General features: G+C 40.2%; 1 protein-coding gene across 4 annotated transcripts in view; it reads left to right on the forward strand.

Moving 5' to 3' along the window:
* ZNF521 (zinc finger protein 521) overlaps positions 1–16,330 on the forward strand; it is a 233,429-nt gene that overhangs the window by 22,898 nt on the left and 194,201 nt on the right. For all 4 annotated transcript variants that reach the window (XM_076329813.1, XM_076329816.1, XM_076329817.1 and 1 more), the window contains one exon: positions 801–980. In XM_076329813.1, the coding sequence (XP_076185928.1) occupies positions 801–980 (180 nt within the window). The remainder of the gene's footprint in view (positions 1–800; positions 981–16,330) is intronic.

A 16,330-nucleotide genomic window follows, 5' to 3' on the forward strand; every position in this document is an offset into this window, starting at 1 on the left:
AGTGAGATCGCACATTCCTTCTGCTTCAGAAGCTTCAACTGGGCTCAGGACTGCTGCTCTGAGGCTACGTCTATCCGGCTATCCCCAAAATGCTTGTTAACATGGCAAACAGACAAAGCTCTCCTTGTGCACTATTTAGGTTTTACAGTAGTTAATTTCCAGTTTTCCATGATCTGGCAAATACAGGAACTTTATCGGGTTTGTCCTAAGTCATACACAAGTTCAAAGCACATGTAGCATTTTGACCCAGGGAATAATCTTTCCAGGGCTTTGTTTGTGTCAAATAATGTGGTGATGGAGTATTGGAGTGGGTTGTAAAATCAAGATTAATTTCATGTTTATGTAAATCGAATTTGTTAGTCTCTTAATTCTGGTAATTTCCTGTGAAACGCTGTAGTTAACAGTGAAAAGAAGTTCCTGCGCACTCATTGATTTGATTTTTCTTTTCATTGACGACTAATTGCATAGGTGCTTTATCCTTTCTTACAATGATCAAAGCAGTTTCAATAGCTGTGATAAAATTGGCAAACCTAACATTGAAGCATGGAAGAATTGCTTGAGTGAGAAATGGAGCTGCATTTGTGGGAGTAGAAGGGAAATTCTCCTTTCAAGGAGATTAGAAAAAAATTAAGGAAAAAACCTCCTTTGCTTATTTAGCAATAAAATCTACAGTGTGCTGCAGGCTCGTGACAAATATGTTTCTTCTCATCATTACCACAAGAACCTATCCTGATTTTTTTTTTTCTTTTTAAAGGTTCTCTTCTTAGATGCCTGACGTCACGGTCTTGATTTTCTTTCAGACCCTAACTGTAAACTAGAAGACAAGGCAGAAGATGGAGAAGTGCTAGACTGTAAGAAAAGGCCGGATGAAGGGGAGGAGTTAGAAGAAGAAGCTGTGCACAGCTGTGACAGCTGCCTCCAGGTGTTTGAGTCACTGAGTGATATCACAGAACACAAGATTAATCAATGTCAACTGACAGGTAAACAATACTTACCACTTTGTGGTTTCGTGCACTGTTCTATTTCTGATTCCCATCCTCTGCTTTTGATCTCCCTGCTCCTTTCTCAGTTATTTTATTTTCCTGCACTTGAATGCTTGGGTGAAACCTTTATAAACAGATTCTGGGACAGGATTATACTGTAAATGGGGCACTATAAATTTCCTTCATACCGAAGGATGTATGGATAATTACTGTATTGTCACTGTATTTAAAGTGTTCGTTAGCTGTCTGTGCCTGGCTGCTGCGTGTATTTTCTAGATTCATACTGTACAGCTTTCCGTACTTTGCTTATACACGTATTTTCCTAAGTCACCTGTGAACGCAGAGAGTAAGTGGTTTGTAAGTAAGTAAGAGATTTGTAAGTGGGGTTTAGGTGCAGCCGCATAATGAATGAATTTGCACAATGGCATGTTGCATATCTGGGCTGGATGTTGCCTTAGTCTATTCTGTTAACTACAAATGACTGTACAGTAATCAGTAACTGAAAGTTGAGAGGAATGAAGCAAATTGTTAGAGGGGAAAATAAAATCTCAGCTTCAGTCAAGGGGCAGAACTGAGCACTGATCAGATACTACTGAATTGAGCAGAGCTGGGTGAATGGACCTGTAGCCAAACCAGGTTCCTCTTTGAAATGATTGTAGACAGCCCCCTCACCTAGGAAACCACATGAAATCTGCTGAAGTAGTTTTGCCCTTTAGTTTTAGTAGGTCTTTTGATGGTACACATCCAAATAGACTCAGTATCAACAGAAAGGCATTTTTATTTTTTATTAGATGGTACTTTAGTTTTAGCTTCTACAGCGTAAAATGTATTTATTGTGCAGTGCAGTTATGTTAAAAACCTTTCTGTATTATGACTTTGTAAACAAGGAAAGCCATCATTCCCATTTGAGAATGCTTTTAGAAAGTGTGCGTGTGCTCATGTTTGGAGAGCTTTCTGAGTTATTTTTGGTTCCAGTAAATCCATAGGCTAAGTCCTGGCAGGATGACATAAAAGTCAAGTAGCAGTACTGCTCTTGAGGACGAAGTGTGAAAAGAAGGTGAGCAGAAGAGGAATAAGTGGGCAGTAGCAGAAGGAAAGTTGAGGAAGTAATGTGAATTTGTCAAATGGTTTTAATTCCAACTTCAAATTATGGAAGATGAAAATCTGCTGCAGCAAGAAATGTTTACTTTTATTAATATATTGCTTTGCCTTTTCTTGCCTGTAAAATGTTTTTCTAACTTCAGATACAGTCAGTTCTGCCATTCCCTAATCACTCCTACAAACTTCTAGAATATTTGTCTATATTGCTCATGGTTTCTGTCAGTATGGATATTCTCTCCTGACTTTAAAAAACTTAATGTTTTTCTCTCCTTTTCTTCATACCTCTCTTCTTTCTATGCTGAAAAATTAGTGGCTTTAGCTTGTCTCTTCCTTCCCTCTCCCAGGAAGCATTCCCCCTGCCCCGATCCTCTGGATCTCCCCTTTACTGCCTCAGATCCCATCTATTCATCCTTGTTTTTTCACCTTGATCTGATATGGTTGTTTCTCCTTTCTGGTTAGTTAGTTGCTGCCCACCCTCCCCACTTCTACCAACTGGTTTCTCTGCTTTAAAGCTGCAAGCAGAATGCACCAAACAGTGTGTGCACAGTTGGGTTGAGAAACTGAAGAAAAGCAGGTGGGGGAGCAGTAAGTAGGAAGAGTCCCAGAGAACTGCTCCTGAACACAGCAGTTCTTGCTGAGAGTTGTGTTGCTAAATGAGAGTGAAAACAAGTACACTGGATTAGTCAATTAGGGGTGCATGTGTAAAGGCAGGAATACATCTATGATGTCAGAGAATGGGGGAATGAAAATGAATCTTGAAGGAAATTTTTTAAGTTCCTAAAAATACCTTTGCCTCTCTTTCAAGGAAACTTGTGGTAGTGAATGGGTAGAGATCGTACTGTTTGAAAGCTAATGAAGTGAACAAAAACCTAAACTGCACATCCTTCTGGACTACCAAGTTGACAAAAAGCCAACTGTCCTCTGTTTCTGAATATAAATGACAAAAATACACCCTTAAGTTGAGAGAGGGACCTGGATGGAATGGCCAGAGTTGAGGATTTCTTTCTGCAGCAAAAAAGTACTAAACAGGTGGTTAGTGAGGTGAATTCAGTGCAGGGTCCTAAGCTGCATGTATGGCCTAACACTAAGGATACAACATTTAGGAAAACCTCATCGTTTTAGATTATTTTTAGTTAATCAGTGACAAACAGTTGACAGACAAGCAGCTTACCTTTCTATTCTGGAGCACAATATATATTTGACAAAAATAAAGTTTGCTTTTAGCATTTTAGGCAAGCTCCCTGGACTCTTGCCTTTCTCTTGGACTTCCACCAGTGCCTTTGGGTGCCACACTCAGATACAAAGTTTTCAAAAAAAGTATTACCATGGAGGGGCGGTTACACCTCCCTTTCTCATCACAGTCTTCTGACGTGACAGGGTGTTATGAAATTGCTCTGGTTGTCTCCTTTTGGAGGAGTCCCAATGAAACTAGTAGACACCCTAAGGTATTTGTCTGTCACTAATGAAAGGCAAGAGGTTTACCAAAATTGAATTTCTTCTACTATATTCTGTTGTTTGGGTCAACTGTGTTCTCTCTGGAGGAGGGCAGAGTGTATCATCTATCCTGATGTATGATCTTTCCTATCTGGGCCTCATCTCAGGTACTGAAGAGTTATATAAGTTGTCCATTATGTAAAAATGCCAGGACTGTCAGCCTCTGAAGTTCACATTTGAGTTCTGAAGCCCCCCAAACCCTGATTTTTCAGATGGCTGAGCCAGCTGCAGCTTGTCTGGATTTTACTGAGCTTTGGAGGTGCTCTGTAAGATGCACAGGGAGCTGCACTGCAAGAATTTATGAACTGTGCATGTTGACCCAGTTGTAGGGTCATTTTCTATACAGTTATACTGGGTAAAATCAACAATTACGGTGATGGAACAAACAGAATGGCAAAACGATGGCTTAAGACAACCCTTTTGTAAAACCCTGAGTATGAAACATGAGAGTTGAGTGTCATAGTGTCTTGACTGCCCCTAATTCTACCAACCTTGTAACATGTTTGAGAATGGGGCTTGCCACTGTAGGTTCTCAAATTGATACTGGGGTTTCTAGTTTTTTGCATTTGAAAATGTTAGATGAGTTCTTCTGAAGCTTGGACACTTCAGTGGAAGAAGTAAAATTACTTTATTGAATCTTCATTCTGCACTTTCAACCAAAGACAGGAAGGGGGAGAAGGGAGCTGGTTTATTAAACAGTGGTCCCAATCTCTCGAAGTGTCAGTCACCCCCACCTATTCAGAGGATAGTGGAAGATGAGAGCTACTTATAACTCTGTGAGATTTAGCTCTCAGGATCTTGAATTGCTGTTCTCTTGTAGATTTTTTTCAAAGGAGAAGAAAAAAGTTCTCCCCAACTGGTTCCTTCCTGTAATCTGTTGTTTGAATTGAAGTCGTGTTCTTTTTCTAGAGGAGGGCATAGCTGCTCTTTTATCCTAATGTGTGCGCTATTGATCTTTTCAATTTGGGTCTGATCCAATATCCATTGAAGTCAATGAAAAGATTCCCATTGACTTCAATGGGGGATGGAACAGGCCCTTCATGAGCTATTTAGTAATATTTTTTGCTATCATCTGGAATTCTTGTACTGAAGCTTTCTCTGAAAAGGTGATGATTTATTTATGTTAATTGCTGACAATTCCTGTGATGTTTGTGGAATACAGATAATGGATAAATGGGGGAAAAAGTCCAAAAAAATTCTTTGCAATACTTGTAACCGTGGGCAGATAAGATGGTGACGTGTATTAATTTAGTCATTACAAAAGATTGGCAATAAAAATATGGATTTAATAGTATTTCTCTCTGATGTTAATGCTTTTCTCACTCTATCCTTCCTGCAGCATTTCTATTTAATAACTCATGAGCCACTTGCATATTGTCATCCTCTAAGTTGTGTATATAAGTAAAGGATCCAGTTAGCATGACTATGAACCTGATGTCCTTCTAGTATACATCAGTTTGGATCTCACTGTAGGAGCATGCATGCAGGATCAAATGTGGTGCACCACTGATAAATCCTCAACTGCACCTTCTCTCCTTCTGCCAACAGGAAAAGAAACTTAACCTTTTCCAGTGCTGCTGTATATGCTGTTGGTGGGGCACAATTTGTCAGACACTCTCCCAATCTTCTCCTGCTTGACTTACAGTCTCTTCTCCCTGCACAGTGCTTCGTGCTGCTTATTTCACCTTTCAGTCCAAACCCTCAGGGATCGTACTCTTATGAAGTCTCCCCTGTATATGTGAGAACTGCCTCTCTGCTGGCTGACTCTTGTGTTCAGAGGCATTCAGCTCAAGCTTGGTTCTCTTGAAGATCCTGTAGGTCACTTTGGCATCAGAAGTCTCAGTCATAACCAGAGTAATACTAGAAAAAGGAGCATCCTATGGAGCTGCCTTGCTTGCAGCCAAACATGCAGTGAACATGCCAGTCTAGTTGGCTGAGTTGTTGAATAACTCAACAGCAGTGGAGGTGCTGGTACACAAGACTGCCATCCTCCACCTGAATGTCAGTAGACCTAGTGTGTGTTACATGACTTCCCTGCTAGCCCCATTGGCATCACAGGCTGTAAAAGTTGTCTGAAAGCAGGCTACTGAATCATGTGCAGCAGTCCTAGCTTCAAGGCTAAGGGTGTTCTGAGGCAAAAGAAATGAGCTATTTCTCCATTGGGGATATTTATTTTGCCTTTAGGTGATCAGGTAGACTTAGTTTTATGCTTTGGGCTCTAGCTTAGTGCTAGAGCTTGACAGGTTGAGTAAGTATGTCAGGCAGAACTGAGCGCCATTCATGTTATTCCCTAAGTTGTTTCTGATGTTGGAAAGGTTACTGGCTATAGCTGTGTGTCCCCTGCCAATGAGGAGATGCAGTCCTGCCCTCTAGCCCTGCTCAGAGATTCCTCTCACATGCCATCTGAAAATAATTCCAGCAGATATATTGGGGACCAGTCGTTCTGAGTGCTGTTCTCCATTAGCACTGGAGTATCACTAGGCTGGGAACTTCTAGATAAGTCAGTATTTCTGTGTTTCCAGTTATGACCAAAATTAATTCTCATGGATCTCATCCTCCTGTGTGGTTGAGAAACACCTTCTTGCATGTCAAGAAATAAGAGGTTGTGCTACCTAACAGCTTCACAGACAGCATGCGCCACGAGTAATCATGGACTTACCAAATGGGAGGTAATAGAGATCCCACTATAATGGTTTCCTTCTCTTGCCTCTTTTCTCTTCTTCCTAGTGCCCAGGAATCTTTCATCTTTCTGAATGAGTTGGTAATGCCAGGACCATCTCCTTCACTGGAAGACTTGAAAACTTTCTAGGGGATTTTGTCCCAAAGGATGTATGCTGTGCACAGTGAGACTACAAGATAAATCTTGTGAGCACTTGGCGTTGTCATGCTTTGATATCCTAGCTAGAATTGCTCTTCTTGCTAGCAAAAGAATCCTAGAGCTGGCCAAATATATTGCAGATCTTGCCATTGTTTTTTCAGTTTCCACTGTCTGTGTGGAGAAAAGATACATGGCAACGGTCCTTGGTCATTTCTGCAGTACAGAGAAAAATCTGAGCTTGTTGAAAGTGCTTCTGAGGACAAGGACCCTAAGAAGTTAAATCTATGATGCACCAAAAGCATATTTATCTGCCTCATTGCAGTTAGTGGCACACAGCCAAGCACTGTTTGCCAAGTACAGTTACTTCACTTGAGAGAGTCACCCTGTTTCTCTTGAGAATTCCTGCACCAAGGACTGCGTATGGATTTTACATTAAATAGTTATTGAATGAAAGACAAACAGTGTTTGGACTGGGGACTTGAGCTTAGGCCTCTCTTTTTCCTTAGAGGGCTTCCCAGTTGCTGTACTAGAGAGACATGCTTCTACTTTTCCATTTGCTTTGGACCACAAACTTCTGACTTCTTTTCCACAAAATGACATTCTGTTTGACTGACACAGTGGAAAGCAGACCCTCTCCTCCAGTTTCCTGTCCCAGCCGACACACATGGTAGTTCAATGTGCTTCTTTGAGTTTGCAAGTTGTGGACTCGCATCCTTTCAGGATTACGTGGTCTAAGATATATGGTTACCCATATCTGCAACTCCAAATCCTTGATGTTTGGGGAAAAGGGAGAATAGGGTGGTAACTACAGCCTCTGTCTCCAAAGAATCATAATTTTGAATTCAGAGAGCAGTGTAAAGCCTGTCAGTGGACTTGGATGGAAGATTTATATGCATTACAGAATGGCCAAGGTCTGCTAAAATAGTAGCAATTTGGAGAATCTGCCATACAGAACTTCATATGCAGAACTCCATGCTCCTAGGGGGGGTAGATGAAGGTCTTGATAATTGCATTCTTGGATTTTCATATCAAAATTTCTGTATAAATACTTCTATAGGTAGCTTGGTACTGCTCAGATGTGGAGGGAACTTGTATATGCTGGAGCTGAAAGCTGTGAAAGTAGGCTGCATAGCATTCTTGCTGTTCTTCAAAACCCCTGTGCTTACCTTGAGAGACAGTAGATCCATGATGAACAGCCAACGTGGGCAAGGAGGCATAAACTCCTCCCCCTTTTGCTTGGAAACCATTAATCTCTGCTCTTGAGGTTGTTAATCAGTCATAAACCCAGTAGATCTTCACCTCCTGGGTGTTTTAAAAGCAGCCTGTTGCACTTCCTGAGTTGTCTGTCAGTGACCCCTTGTAAATGAAAGCAGCTGATGTCTGTATCATGGAACTGTTATTCTTGACTCGGGGAACCCCCGTAATAAACCTGTTCATGAGCATTAATTGTAAATGCCAGAACTCTTGTTCTGTTGGGAGGTGGGAGAGGAAGCAAGTGGTGGTGTCTTCCAAGGGGCTTTGAGTGCTTCCTGTGTATCTTTCATTGATATTTTTTTCCTCAATTTTGCTTCCTATTTTCCTCTTATTCTAGCCTGATTTTCCATCACTAGAAAAGGCAGGTGATTCTTTTAGCACATACTGGCAAGGATAGCTTTGGTTGGCTTATCTACTTATCTCCCACCATAATGGCAAGATACCGGATCAGACCCGGTGTCCCTGGACCAGTGAGGAAACCGTTGCCTCTCTGAGTACCATGGACAGAGACGCCTCCTTGCTGGCTCAGGAAGTCCTGGCCTGCAGCAGAAACCACTCAACTGGAGACTAGTTCTCTCATTGGCAAAGGGGTTTGGTGTAGGCAGCCCCAGTCCCAGGGTTACCAGGTCTAGTTCTTGGTATAACCGCTTCTCAACTGCCTTCTACATTTAAATAATCCAGCATCATATATGGGGCTCTTAGGGCTCATCTTGCAGCAGTCTATGCCTTACTGGGCAAATGGAATATGGCAGCAGAGTTTGGCTAAAGTGCTGTTACATACACCAAGGTATCTGCTCCTGTCCGGAACATGAATCCAGTCGTCCTGGGACTTGGTCATCACACATTTGAACCATGCTTTTGATCACTTCTGCTCAAAGTTTCTCAAGTAAATACACTTTCACTGAAGATAAGGAATGAATATTGAGGACAACAGTACACTGTTTTGCAGGTTAAAAGACCCCCTGTGCCTGTCACCCAGAGCCTGTTTTTCAGCATGTACTCAAAGGTTTATGTAAACAATATACCTTACTTCAGTGTCTTCTTCCCAAGTCGTGCTCAGCAGTAGGACTTATGGCCGTAGTCCTAAGCTATACCAGAGGACATATATATGTGGTGCTTGTTTTGGACGTAGGACTGTGAAAGCGTCAATTAGGCATACCTGACGTGCCATTGTGGGTGAGTGAGAGCATTAGGCTCTGGGAGGGGCCACAATAACATTATAAATAGTTCCTCTTCTGGCTTTGGTATTTTGTGGTTACCAAGCTAGCTCTACATCATCGTCCCTGTCTCCAAGCACTGACTTGCCCAGCTCCCTAGCTTTTTCAGACTTAGTTCAAGTGCCTCCCTGTCACTCTGTTGAAAATCTGCCCTAGCTACATCCAGAACTTTGCTTTATTACATTGACAGTCTGTTGCTCCATTTATTTATAGCCACTGCTGGGTGTTCTAAAGGTCAAGCCGTTTCCTCACAGAGCATTTCCAAATGGGCAATACAGGGTATCTCTCTGTGTTACCGTTTGGCTACTGTGTCTTTCCCATTGAATATTAACTTCGCTCTCCCAGTGCTTGAGTGACATCTCCTGCCTGTTTCAGAAGACGGTCCAATTTCTGAGATCTGCCAGGTGATGACATGAGGTAATCCACTGACCTTTATCAGGCATTGTGTGGAGGACATAACTGCCAGAGCTCATTCCAGTTTTGGGAGAGCAGTACTATAATCACTATTTGATCTATGCGGCTGAAATTCCTAATTCTCATTGTCCAAGGAAGACGGTTGCCTGCAGGGAAGAGAAGGGAGGGGGCAGGGGGAATCATCAACACTGGCACATATGTGAAGAAGAAAAAATAGTCATTACTTACCCTATGATAACTATGCTGCTTCCAATTACTGTTGTAATCAATATGGATCCTGTGGCCAAGCTTGTCTTGCTTTTCACAGTCCTCAGTAATACAGACTTTGAATTGTAAAGCTGCCGCTGATACAGGGTCATAGCTACCCTGACCTTTACCCAGTACAATGGGAATTCATGTGTATGAATCTAATAGACACACTATTAAAAATAAAATGATGATTGTCTTGCAAGTATGCACACATATACACCTATGGTCTGTATTGACTACAGTGTTTCAGAGAATCAGTTACTGTAGAGTAAATACCTGTTGTTTATTCTATGCTTCTATTTTACTGGAATATTTATAATATATTGTCAGTGTATTACAAAATGGGTCTTGTTGCCATGACTAAATGGCAAATTTAGTTCTAAAATACTTTTCTTGAAATACTTGCTGTTTTTATTATTGGTGCTTGCTTTAATTACCATTTAGAAATGAACGGAATGGGAGGTACAACAGATTATTATTACTTATATGTTCAGTAGTTAAATTCATAGCTTGAAAGCCAAATGTAACAAAATGCCCCACAGCTCTTTAACACTTTGCTTAATACAGTTGTAGAAGAACCTTAATTCATGTTTATACAATCAGCTGTAGAGTGTTAAGGCTTCCGGGTGATGTGGTAGTTCACTAACACAACACCTATATGGGCTCAGTTTATCCTCTGAAGCATCATCTGGAGGGTGTAGAAAAACCCACTTTTTATGAAAAAAGAGAATTGTTGGAGGGAAAAGGTCCTTAAAGACATTCCAGTCCCTGCCTGGTCTTGGTGTAATAACCTGAGATGGCTGTAAAATTACTTCCACTCCCATACTGTGACTCTTGTTTGTTAGAGGGAATAGGGTTAAGACAGAGAGAAGGGATATCTTAATTCACCCAGGGTGTTCTGAGCTATACCTTGTGCTTTTTGAGAAAGACACCTATTGTATTGAATACTCTGTTGTGGAAATCCACTGTGATGTTCAGATAGAAATTTAGCACTGGCACAGGGTGCTGCACCTATGGAAAACAGTGGAACCTGCAGTCCCTTTTACTAAAGCTCCTCTGTTTTTTACAAGATACCAGATATGCCATTAATTCCAACTGTTCTTCCAAAATGACTGATAGTTGAGGCAAACTCTTTCTTAATGTGAACCCTTAATATTCCTAATTTTATATCCCTGGACTTGTACTAAGAGGTCATAGTCCTTAGCTGGGGATATCATTTGGGAATGCTGTATTGTAACTGAGATCTATGACCTCTTAATAAGCATCAGGAGAAAGAGATGGGGATCATTCTACAACATGCCCTCGGGGTACTTTCCCTTCAAGAAGGCAAGCTGGAACTGCTCAACTTTTTTCTTTCTTTCAGTTTTTTACCTTCAGGGGGAAATTGATCGATTTGGAGATGATTATTCCATAATCTCTGAATTTTTCTCTTCTACACTGCAATGGGAACTCCTTGAAGTTTAAAGGGGTTGTGTCTCCTGTGTGCACTGTGGAATGAACCCAAGGAGTTTATGGGGACAGCGGTTCTCTTAGCACAGTTAGTGTAATAGTAGGCAAGTTTGGAACTAAAATACCAGGACTGTCTGTGGACAGAAAAGGGTAAATTTGTTATTAAATTTGGCTGACTAAGCATGATCACTTCTCTCAATGGATGCTTCATTTGGGATTTATTTTTGGGGAGAAAGTGGGGTTTCCCAGAAATGTGGATGTATTAAAGACATGGTAGAACTGAGAGTTATCATGGTGAATTGAAGCAAATTAGAAAAGGTGAACTGGCAGTCGACTTCTAAAAAACTCAAACTTGACAAAGAGTATTTGACACAGATTTAATAATGACATGAAATGCTGGAACTTTATCTGTGAAATTTTGGTTTAAATTTACTCTTAATAATGTTGTCAAAATCATGTTAAGTTTATACATATACAAGTAAAGTGATTTAATATTTTTGTCTGTAATATTTCCGAAACACATAAAAGGCAGTAAATTATTTTGCCTGTATGTAAACAAGGAAAGCATGCTTTCAGGACAGGGTATAAACTGGAGTGCTTCAAAATGTCCTTTGAAATAGAATTCTACGTAAGATAGTGCCATAGATTGGCACTTGGTCGATATGTATAATATATGGGAATTAATTTTAAATTTCATAAAAATACCTGTCACTGGTTTATTACGTCCCTCAGCGTGACCAGAACTGGTGTCTCTCGTTTGTTTTACTGCTGGATCCCAGCAGGAAGTGCAGTCTAATGACTGAAGGAAGGTTGGGTGACTCATGCGGGGGAGGCTGGAGAAGGGTCAAGTTTTTCAAGTACTTTGCAAGCCTTCTACCAGCTGTAAAAGCAAAGCATAGGGAAATGAAACGGCAGTTGCTAATTTACTTTTCTCTGACAAATGCAGGCTTCAGCATGAGTGCATAACACATCAGTTTTACTGTTAACACATTAATTAACATCAATAATTTTTCATATGTATGTGTTTATTTCTTATTGCTATTATCTGACTTCACTATGTGGCCAGAACTGATGCTCGGATTTTTGCAAAACACTGAGCATGTTTGATCTTTCCTGTAAATTCAGTTTCTAAGCAACACATCCTTTGTCCTGAACTATTTTAATATGTCAATAACTGTAGGTTTCTGTACGATTCTAATTATTCTTCTAAACTGCATCTGAAATACTTAAAACAGTTTTAATATTTGCTTTTTCTGTTATGTTATGATTAGAATATTTTGCATTACAGGACAATCTTTCCTTCACTAGGCATCTGTGTAGCCTGACTGGAGAATGTTTTTTGATTTATGTCCATCAGTTGTTGGCTGTAATCTTTGCTTTACTGAAACCAATGGAAATGTCATTATTATGTTTGTTGAGGGCAGGATTTCTACTAGTGAGTTCAAATTCTCATTCGATTGTATTATTGCTCTCAGGATTCTTCTCCGTGGCACTCAGATCTCTGCCTTTCTAACACTCTTTATCATTTCAAAATAGTCAGCGCTTAACAAACTTATTTCCAAATAGCACTTCCTAAACAACTGACAGGCTGTGGTGTTAACCCTATAGTTGCAAGCAGTTTCCCATGGCAGGTTAGTGTGAAAGTAGAAAAGCTTCCCTTGTCTGCCATGATAGCAGGTGCTCTCAAAAGCAAAGGCTGAGAAAATGGAAGAATGCAGTTTATCTTGTTAAAATTAGATTCTGCCTCTTTTGTGACCCTCTCCACCTGTCATTGTCTTTGATTTTTCTCGTTATTTGGTATGCTTATTCTTGCTACTGAGGCTCTAGTTTTCTGTCCTTGTTATCTTTATACTTTCCATTCTCTTACTGAGTGTTTCTGGAGGTGTGCTTTTATTTCTATTGCCTTTTCCACTATCAGCAGGTCAGGTATCCCTGCAGCTCTACCTGTGGCTGAGAAGAGTGGAGATGGTTTTCTCTAGTGTTGGAGTATCCCACTGCTTCTCTCCTTCTTGTCTGTTCTCCCTCCTTTTTCACTCTTCACATTTCTACTGTTTGTCTCTGTTCCCTTTTTGCCTCTAGGGTCTCCAGAATAGTGCTACTATTCCTGTTGGGTACTTCAGCGAGAGTAGCAGACTGAAACTCACTCAGTATACTTAGTTTCATTCTACAGCCTCTGCTGGACTTGATGATGCTTTTTACAGGAACCAGGAACATAGATGCAATCTCAGGTCTACAGCCCATCTTGTTATTTGCACAGTCATCCATTGCAACAGTCTCATTCTTGAGTTGATCACTTTTTGATCATTTTTATAAATGCTCCAGCTTTTGTGTAATGTTTCTTTAGGAATATACCATAGCGGATACCACTGAAAGTATCACAAGAACTTCCCAAGTGGTAGGAACATTTGCCCCTCATAGCATGGGGCAAAAGAGTGTTTGGTATTCCACAGAGCGTATGGTTTTTGTCATATCAGTGCAGGCATAGCTGGCCCTGATTTATTGTTGAGGGTGAGTTTGTGTATACTAAGTTGGCTTCATGAGAGGCTATAGCCTTTTCTATTGCATTGCAGTTACTGGACAGTGCCTGAAGTGCTTCAAAATTACTTGTGCAGTTCTCCTCTATGGGCATGGAAAGAAGCCCAATACAAATTAAAGGCTAAATTCTACCTATTGCAAAATTCATAGGCTTGGATACGAAATCAAAGAGAATCTCTGTGTGCTGTGAGTCCCACAGATTTTTTCATACAGTGTTTTTGAAACCGCACCTCAGTTAGTGGATCTGATGCTGTGAGGGTGGTGAAAGGGGCTAGCAGATGTAACTGATTAATAAATACATGTTCAGTGTGTCAGTATTGTTCTTTGCATGTGGGGTAAACCTTATATTTGATAAGCCTGTAAGAATTGCACAATGCCTTTCATTCTCTATGCTCCGAATCTTTTTTGCAACTATTTATCTACAATACCATGAAACGTAGCCAGCTTTGCAGAAGACAGCAGCTAAGACCCATGAGACATAGTAGGGGGAGACAGGAAACTCTGGCCAAGAATAATGTGGCAAACCTCCTGCTCTTCTGAAAAATGCCACAGGATCTCTGCTGTGCACAAAAAGCAGATTGCACTGCAACTTTTAAGATGCGAATGGGTGGATTATTCCACACATGCATTGCCAAAAAATGGCTGATGCTTTGTTTTTCAGGTGAGTAGTACTCATGGGAGTTCTGTGTTTCAAAATGGTATGACTCTTCTTTGTCACTCCTTCGTTTCAGAGGTAACTGACAGCACAAGCTCTTTTACCATACACAGAGGGAGGCTGGCCCTGATAACCCAGCCATAGCTGTAGAAACTGTTCCGCATGCAAGGGCTGTCAGTCCCACACGATTCTGAATCATGGGGTCGAGGAAGCAGCTCAGGGTAGTGTTTAACCCTAAAGTCATATCCTGGCCCTCCCTTTTCTCCTTAACCTCTGTTCTCTGGGAGCTCTAGCACAATATTTTGACTTGTGAGCCCAGAGTTGACTGTGTGGCAGACACTTAAGGTAATTATGGGCTTACTTATACATTTTACTGTCAAATTACGTAATTTTCGATAGAGGGCATAATGTATGCTTTCTGATACACACTCGTTGAGGCTTGGGGTTCTGCCTCTTATTAGATAGCTTAAAAATCAAACCACGTGTTGTAACAGACCCCACTACAATTGCCGTAAAATGCATGCAGCATTCCTCCCTTTCCTTCCATAACGTTCTAGGATGTATAAATACAGGATGCTCTGTGGAAGAAAAGTTTGGATTTGAAATCTTCTACTGTAATATGTGGAATGTGTTTACTAAACTGTGGAAGCTATTAGGGGTACAGGAAATGTTGTGTATTTAGGTAGTCAGTATGCTCTTAGTGAATTGAGACATGGAATAATCATTCTTCCATCAGCCAAGTGTAGTAAATGTGGTTTGCAATCCAAATGTTATTTGCATAGTTTATAGGCTTGCCAGCTATTCTCTTAACAATGAAGTATATAGTTTTATCAGAACTACATGCCTACTTCTGAGGAGGGGGAATGGGAAGAGCAGAGAACGACACCTTTTACAAACAAATGAAAAAGAAAATTAATTAGTTTGCTATTGACTAAAAATAAGTTTTGATTATACATTGCAATTGCATTTGGTGACACTGGAACTGAAGAAATTTTACTTCAAGTGTAAAAATGGTTCCTAACATTTCCTCTACTCCTATGGAAGTGTCTTTTTTTGGATGGAGAAGAAAGATATTTTTCAGCAAGCATCTTTTCTATAAAAAGATGTTGCAACTTTTGACTGGCTCTAAGTTGTTCATTATAGTATCCTGTTTCTCCTTCTTATATATTGCTTAAAATGCTGGATAAAAGATTATTCCTTCTTACTGCTTCTCAATAAGCAGTTAAATCATATTGAAAGAAGAGTCATTGTGAGTTAATTAGATAGCATATTAGCTTTTGGGACATGGCTCCAATATAGAACTCTTTAGTTGCCTTTTGTATAATAGTGTTTGCCCATACAGGTGTTGTATGTTAAAATTCCAACATGATTATGTTGCATGTTTCAATTAAAAATATACTTTGCAATTAGCATTTTTGCTAGCATTTCATCTATGAGAAACATGGACAATCGTCTTTTTTTTTCCCTCAAGAAACTGTACATCATCTCCTGGATCCAAAAAGTATCTATTTTTGTACGTGGATAGCTAGCCTACACTGGTGAAATGCTTCTAAAATAGCACATGTAACGTTATATTATTGTGTAAGTAAAGACTGTAGCATTCCCCTTTTCCAGACCTTATGAGCATAGTCAGGCGTGCCATATTTTAAGAAACACTAAGCCTGTCTGAGCAAAATGCCTGCAGGATCTCATACTTCTCCCCCTGTTTCTATTTTTTTTTTAAACATAGACCTGGCTCAGATTTATGTAGTTCATTTGAAGTTCATGCAGTGAGTGGATTAATCATTCAAAGACAGATAGCTAAATAAAGTTACGTTACCTTAAAATTTGCAACTCCAAAACTGATCTCATAAAATGAGTCCTCATATGTTCTTTGGCATGATTCTTCTGTACCCAGTCTGCACTCTTTTCTATGAGCTAGAGCAGGAAGGAGGAAAGAATAAAATTCCTATTTCCAGTCTGAGGCATGCTTGGTGACTTGTTTCCTCCCTGATATTTAAAATTAAACCCACTCACTAAGCCTACTTTCTTAGCATTACCAGAAGTACCACTGTTTTCTCTAAGCTGAGCAAGCATAAAGAAATTATTCCCAGACTGAAAGACAGTAAACTTCAGACTAGAATTTACCTTTACAGATAAAGGTAAGTAATTTCACAGAATA

Source organism: Aptenodytes patagonicus, chromosome 2 (genome assembly GCF_965638725.1).
Source record: "Aptenodytes patagonicus chromosome 2, bAptPat1.pri.cur, whole genome shotgun sequence".
In the NCBI taxonomy this organism is placed as follows: Eukaryota; Metazoa; Chordata; class Aves; order Sphenisciformes; family Spheniscidae; genus Aptenodytes; species Aptenodytes patagonicus.